At 43.2% G+C, this 7,568-nt stretch overlaps 1 protein-coding gene across 1 annotated transcript in view; it reads left to right on the top strand.

The window, feature by feature from the left end:
- plekhh2 (pleckstrin homology domain containing, family H (with MyTH4 domain) member 2) overlaps positions 1-7,568 on the top strand; it is a 38,839-nt gene that overhangs the window by 28,865 nt on the left and 2,406 nt on the right. Inside the window, exons 22-28 of the mRNA XM_062519751.1 lie at positions 278-433; positions 721-812; positions 1,213-1,354; positions 2,752-2,894; positions 4,954-5,083; positions 5,859-5,942; positions 6,213-6,362. Of these exons, the coding sequence (XP_062375735.1) occupies positions 278-433; positions 721-812; positions 1,213-1,354; positions 2,752-2,894; positions 4,954-5,083; positions 5,859-5,942; positions 6,213-6,362 (897 nt within the window). The remainder of the gene's footprint in view (positions 1-277; positions 434-720; positions 813-1,212; positions 1,355-2,751; positions 2,895-4,953; positions 5,084-5,858; positions 5,943-6,212; positions 6,363-7,568) is intronic.

The following is a 7,568-nucleotide window of genomic DNA, read 5'->3' as shown; positions in this document are numbered from 1 at the left end:
GTAGAACCTGTATTCAAAAGCATGGCATCAGCACACACTTCCCATGTGCAAATATTTACACACACACACACACACACACACACACACACACAGACAAGCACGTGCGCGCACACACACACACACAAACACACACTCACGCACACTCTACTTCAAATGCACAGTTTAAACACTTATCTTTTAGAGGTGTGTTGAATACACAATACTAGTGTTCCTCATGGATATCTCTGAGAGTGTGTGTGTATCTTTGTGTGTGTGTGTGTGTGTGTGTGTGTAATAGGTGGTGAGCTTTGACGCCTCGACTACAGTTGAGGAGTTCCAGAGCCGTCTGAACCAAGAGTCCTGCATCAGGAAGACCAGCCACTCTGGCTTCAGCCTCTACTCAGACGACCCGGCCGGACAAGACCTGGAGCACTGCCTGCAGGGAGGCCTGAAGGTGACACGCCCACACACACATACACACACACACACACAAATGCACATACGTACACACACATACACATACACACACACACACACATTCACACACTTTCACACACATGTCGATCATATTCACACGTGCAAGCATTCTTTCTCACAGAGACACACACGCACACATGCACGCGCATACACACACACACACACACACATACACACACACTGCACCATCATGTATCATGGGCTATCAAACTAGGATGTGTGGGTACGACTGATGCTCACTGGTTCTCTCTGTTCTGCTCACAGATCTGTGACATCATTGCCAAATGGGAGGAGGCCTCCAAACACACAGGCAAATCAGAGACAGCCAAGAGTGTACGCTTCACCTACAAGAACAGGTACTGCAGACACACACACACATACACACACACACACACACATACACACACACACACACACACACACACACACACACACACACACACACACACACAGAGAGAGACACAGAGACACACACAAACAAACACACACACACACTCAAATGCAACAAATTCTTCTCATACCACAACTACCAGAGCCTTGACTCTCATAACAAAAGTTATTTAATTGCACATGCACCGTCTCCGTCATTATCTCTCGTATCTTTCTCTCTCTCAAAGAATGTGAGAATGTCACCCCTACTTAACATAGTGATATACACACAGCCATGCATTCATGTGCACTCTCTCTCTCTCTCTCTCTCTCTCTCTCTCTCTCTCTCTCTCTCTCTCTCTCTCTCTCTCTCTCTCTCTCTCTCAGGTTGTACTTCTCTCACCAGGTGAGGGGGGAGACGGAGCGGGAGCGTCTGCTCCTGGCCTTCCAGACCAACGAGGAGATTGTCGCCGGACACTTCCCGGTCAACAAGGAGCTGGCCCTAGAGATGTCCGCCCTACTGGCCCAGGTCAGCGTGGACAAACTCACACACACACACACACACACACACACACGTGTGTATTCACATCCACGCTCATAGAGGCCCAGATCAGAGGTCAGCACTCCCACGGGAGTCGGTCAAGACCCGCGGGTCGCGAGGCAAAAGAGAGTGGCCAGCGCAGGACACGTTTTGAAAAGCTTGTGTGCAGGCGGCATGAGAGAGATGCGTTTGTGAGAGCAGGAGAAACAGATTATTCGCCGCACTCCCGCAAATGATATATGTGCACAAAATAAAATACAGTATATAGTATAATATACTAGAAGAGCACTCAGAGAGCGCAGACCCCCGCCAAGTGAAAGCATAACCGCCTCCTGGATCCAGACGGTGATTCGGATCACTCCCAAAATGTAATGATTTCTTCATTGATTTCATCAAAATCCATCCATAACTTTTTTGAGTAATCTTGCTAACAAACAGACAAACAAACAAACAAACAGACAAACCCCAATGAAAACATAACATCTTGGGCGGAGGTAATAATTAAAGTAGTGGACATAATTATAGTTGTGCTGTAGTTGTTCTGTTTGGTAGCAATAAAAAAGCAGATTTCAAGCAGCCTAACTGACGGATACTGTCGTTTAGCCTACATTGTCGAAACTCGAAGTCGAAAGCATGGCAGAGGAAGAGATATTATCTATACTACTGTATATCAGATGTTAGTGCCTTTCTAAATAAAACGTAGCCTACATTCAGAACCAAGAAACTTCAAATCAGTTGTTTGCATCAAGTACCACTTCCTCACTTGTGTGCATCAAGTGCTCCTTCCGTGAGACAGAGAGCAGAGCTGAATATCCCTCCTGCATAGCTTTGACTAATGCCTGCAACGCATATAATCTGACCTGTGAGCGTTTGAGTTAGAGTTAGTCTCTTCACAGTAAAGTTCCTGTTCTCCTCTCCTGGAGCACACTTTTCATGATTTCTGAATTGAAATAAAAGACTGAAATATCTGTATAAGACTGAATATGATATTGTGGTAAAACAATTCAATGCAAGCAGATAGAGGCAGGTTTAAAGACTGAAAACATGGTAAAACATGGTAATTTATTGGTTAACAACAGTTTCAAAACTACGAGCTCGGAGACCCAGCATAGCTCACCACTTAGAGCGATGGCCATCTGAGCCTCCCGTGCTGTGTATTCTCTGCATTTAAGGCGTGGCCCCCTCTCGATAGAGGCAAGAGGAAAGGCCTCATCAACAAATGATCAGAAGGTCACAAGGGTAGTTGGTTGACAAGGTTTGGCGTGATCAAAGGCTGGTGGTCATGACCAAAGTAGATGATGCAATATTTCTACTACAATATCTCTCTCTATCCCCTCCTTCCTTCTCTCTTCCGCTCGCTCTGTCCATCCCTGTGGTCCTGTCAGGTGGAGTTTGGGGACTTTGATCGTCCCTTCTCCCCATCAGGATCAGCTGCCTCTCAGAACAAGTCCAGCCAGACTCTCAAGCAGGTGTTAGAGCGCTTCTACCCCAAGCACTACAGACGGGCCTGCTCTGATGAACAGCTCAGGTACACACACACACACACACACACACACACACACACACACACACACACACACACACACACACACACACACACACTCACACACACACACACACTCTACCTATGCACACTCACACACAAACACATACAAGTTCAATGTGATCTCATACTGACCCACACACAGAATTATAGACAAACATAAACAAACACACACACACACACACACACACACACACTCTCTACATATGCACACTCACACATAAACACATACAAGTACAATGTGTTCTCCTACTGACCCACACAATGAATCATAGGCAAACATGAACACACACACACACACACACACACACACACACACACACACACATTGTTGTGTCTCTGTCGCTCTTCCATGCTTCAGATGTCCTCCTCCTCTTGGGTCATTCCACCTCAATTCAACAAATGCCTTCTGCTTGACCATCTCAGATTTCCTTCAAAATTTTACCACCTGAAGAGTAACCATTTAAACTGACTTAGCCAAAATATTAGATTGGTATACCTAATACATCCAGAGGAAAACGTTTTTGAACATGGTACCCCCCTTCTGATTTTTGGCACATTGGCGCCCTCATCTAAATCTGCAGCAGCGTTCAGATGTCATTATCTCAAAAAGTGTTCAAGCTAAAGACTTCAAATTTTCTGGGAATAATGATTGCTACCTATAGATTCCACATATTCATTCGTAGGCCGTATGTATTGATACTGACTGTGTTTCAATCTTGTGAAATCAGAAGAAAAATGGCAGATGTTTTTTCAACCCCCACATTGGGTGCCCCATTACACAATTTGTAAACAAAATGTTTGACAAATGGTTATGTCTCTCTACAGAAGTGTTTAAGCTGTCTTTGAAAAAGTAATGAAGAGGTGTCTATATTGCTTTTTTGTTGGAAGTATTGTAACACAAAACTGAAAAATAATCAATTTGGATGATATTGTATCTCCCCATTACAGAGGTATGACACGCTATACCAATGAATTGAACACATCTCCAGAAAGAGTATGAAATGGGCTTTCAGACTGTGAAATTTCAAGATGGTATTATGGCTGCAGTTATTTAAAAACATTTTTTTAAATGTTGGTCTATTACAACAATTAGCGTTGCTTTTTTGTGCTATTATTTAATGATTTCATAATCCTTGTCTTATTCCTAAGCATCAGATGTTTATGTCTCATACTGTTAAACATTTATATTTTAATTTACTTGCTGAGTGATGAACTAATAAAATATTTCCTGTATTTCCGAAATAAATTGCTGCTGTCACTATTTACTGCCACTAGATGTCACTGTTCATGGATATCAGCAATGTGTTGTTATAGTAGACCAATATTTCAAAAATAACATTTCAATAACCATAGCCATAATACCATCTTGAAATTTCACAGTCTGAAAGCCCATTCCATACTCTTTCTGGAGATGTGTTCAATTCATTGGTATAGCTTGTCATACCTCTGTAATGGGGAGATACAATATTATCCAAACTGATTGTTTTTCAGTTTTGTGTTACAATACTTCCAACAAAAAAGCAATATAGACACCTCTTCATTACTTTTTCAAAGACAGCTTAAACACTTCTGTAGAGAGACATAACCATTTGCCAAACATTTTGTTTACAAATTGTGTAATGGGGCACCCAATGTGGGGGTGTGAAAGAAATCTGCAATTTTTCTTCTGATTTCACAAGATTGAAACACAGTCAGGGTCAACACATACGACTTACGAATGAATATGTGGAAACTATAGGTAGCAATCATTATTCACAGAAAATTTTAAGTCTTTAGCTTGAACACTTTTTGAGATAATGACATCTGAACTTTGCTGCAGATTTAGATGAGGGCGCCAATGTGCCAAAAATCAGAAGGGGGGTACCATGTTCAAAAATGTTTTTCTCTGGATGTATTAGGTATACCGATCTAATATTTTGGCTAAGTTAGTTTAAATGGTTACTCTTTAGATGGTAAAAGTTTGAAGCAAATCTGAGATGGTCAAGCAGAAATTTTCTCTAAAATCCGTTGAATTGAGGTGGAATGACCCTCTTGTCTTTAGGCAGCTGAGTCAGCGCCTGTCGAGCCGCTGGGCTTCCCTCAGGGGTCGAAGTTCACCAGAGTGCGTTCGCATCTACCTGACTGTGGCACGCAAGTGGATCTTTTTCGGAGCCAAGCTCTTCGATGCAGAGGTGAGAGACAAAGAGGTGACGCCTCAACGAGGTCGAGAGCCATGTGTATATACATTAGACACATAAATACATCACACACACACACAGACACACATTCACACATCACACACACACACAAACGCATACATCACACAAGTGGTGGTGCATAAGAAAATCCAAGTCCAATTAATTCATAGCCATTCAAATACCAATCTTGGTTAAACTATACACATTATACCGGTACAAAATATCTATGCCAAAGACTCATAAGTCATCTATTCACAGTGGTTTCGTTTGAGCCAGGCGTTATTTGTCGAGAATGGCATAAAGGAAGCTCTGTGACAAAGCAGAAAGGGCTTAGCAGTGGGTGTGTGTGTGTAGAATACACAAGAGGCAGGGGTGTGTGTCTGTAATAATTTCTATGGGAAAGCTACAGCACATACAGTTGGTGTTCTGTTGATGGGGTGGGGTATCAGTAATAGTTGTAGTGTTTGGCATATGTATTTTAATTAAATTTAGTTTTATTTATTTATGAAGGGAAATTAATCGTGTCTGAAGATGATCTGATTATCTACAAAACCCAATGATATTTCCTACCATGAGAGGAAGTTCAAAGGCCAGTTAACAAACAGACACTTATGAAACTCGCTCAGAAACTGTGACATATAGCATGCATAATGGTGACATTGAGGTTAGGGTTTTTACTTTGCATTGTGGTATACATTGGCTCATGTTTCTCTCTTCCTATGTGTGTGTGTGTGTGTGTGTGTGTGTGTGTGTGTGTGTGTGTTTCCAGCCCAGCTCTCCTTCACCACCAAATGGACGTGTTTGGTTGGCAGTACATGAGGAGGGCATCAGCGTACTAGAGTTCAACTCTATTGTGAGGACAAACCAAACCAAACACACACACACACACACACACGTGCACATGCACCAATATTCAAACAAAACATACATATACAAAATGAACACACACACACACACACACTCTCAAAATAGAAAGCAAACACACACTCTCACACAATCTCCCATGTTCTGATATCTTATCATGGCACTACCCATTGTTTACCTGTGCCAACTGGACCAATAGGGCAAAAGGCAATACCTGCCTCTTAACTCTTGTGTGCCTGTCTCTGTAACATGTACACAGAAGCTGCTGGTGTCCCACCCGCTGAGGACCATCGTGTCGTTCGGGGCGAGCGGTCAGGACTTCATGCTGGTGGTCAGCAGGGCCGCTGGAGGCAACACCTGCAAGGAGAAACCCACGGAGAAACACCTGTTTGCCATGGCAACATCAAAGGTTAGCAGAGAGAGAGAAATATTTAGAGAGAGAGAGAGAGAGAAAGCGAGAGAGAGATAAAGAAAGACAGAGAGATTACTGGAGGTGGGGAGAGTATCAATTTGATCTACTAGATATCTAGTCAAATCTACTCAGATGTGCTGTGGCAATCTGAAGTGACTTGGACAGGTGCGTCAAAGGTTAGCAGATGAGTAGATAGAGCTGACGATAGCTTTAACACTCCTGACTAACTGACAGAAACAATTGGCAAAAATGGTGACAGTGAGATGGTGGGTTTTGAATGTATTCACCATGACTGTTCATCCCTTTAGCAAAGCATATGGAAAGAAGTCATCCCAGGGACATAAACTGTTACGCCCCTCTGCACCCCCACTGGCCCTGCAGTGACAGTGCGGCAGCCTTTGGGTGGTGAATGGGCAAATCAGCCTAATTGTGTACACCTGAAGGTGTGCATAAGAAGCTCCAGAGTTGGCCTTCAGGGGCTGACATTTTTGTCCACACCAGAGCAAGCCATGCTCATGGGTGTGTGTCTTTTTTCTATATTAAACCCCTAGATTTTAGTGTGTATATATATTTATTGCAATAAACAACCTTATTTTTGACAAAACCCTGATGCCCATCTCCATATTATGTAGCGGCTTCTGAGCCGGCCGTAACATAATTGGGGTGCTCGTCCGAGATTTTGAACTTTTTACTATGGAGACAGTGTTGCCAGAGTCCGCTTATTATAAGCGACTTGGGCTTGTTTTTCGGTGAAGTTGCGGGATGCGGTTTTGGGGGCGCGTATTTTATGTGGTTGCTTCTTTTGGGCTTGCTTCGTGTTTGTTGTTTCTGCGTAGAATCCACGCAAAGTCTACACGTACACAAAGGGCATTTTAAACCTATGCCTCTGCCTCGACTCTACGCGGTAACTACTGGCTCCTCTAACATGACCGCCCTAGAAATGTAACGTCAGGTGTTCGGGGAGGGGATGCTACTTGGGTCGCTTCTTTAGGGCTTGTTTCAAGGACCTGCTGCTTGTTTTGCTCACGTGACCTGGCAACACTGTATGGAGACTGGACTAGAGTTTTGGGGTGATGTTTTTCTATGTTGTTTTGGTGAGTGTTTAACAAAACATACAGGTCAAGCTAGACATACTTAGCATGACATTCTGTATGAATGGAAAGAACGTCAGTTACGCATACGTTGTCCAACTGGTTTCGTGGA

Source organism: Sardina pilchardus, chromosome 18, assembly GCF_963854185.1.
Source record: "Sardina pilchardus chromosome 18, fSarPil1.1, whole genome shotgun sequence".
Taxonomy (NCBI): Eukaryota; Metazoa; Chordata; class Actinopteri; order Clupeiformes; family Clupeidae; genus Sardina; species Sardina pilchardus.
The sequence above is the reverse complement of the archived record's forward strand: the minus strand, read 5'-3'. Positions and strand labels throughout refer to the sequence as shown.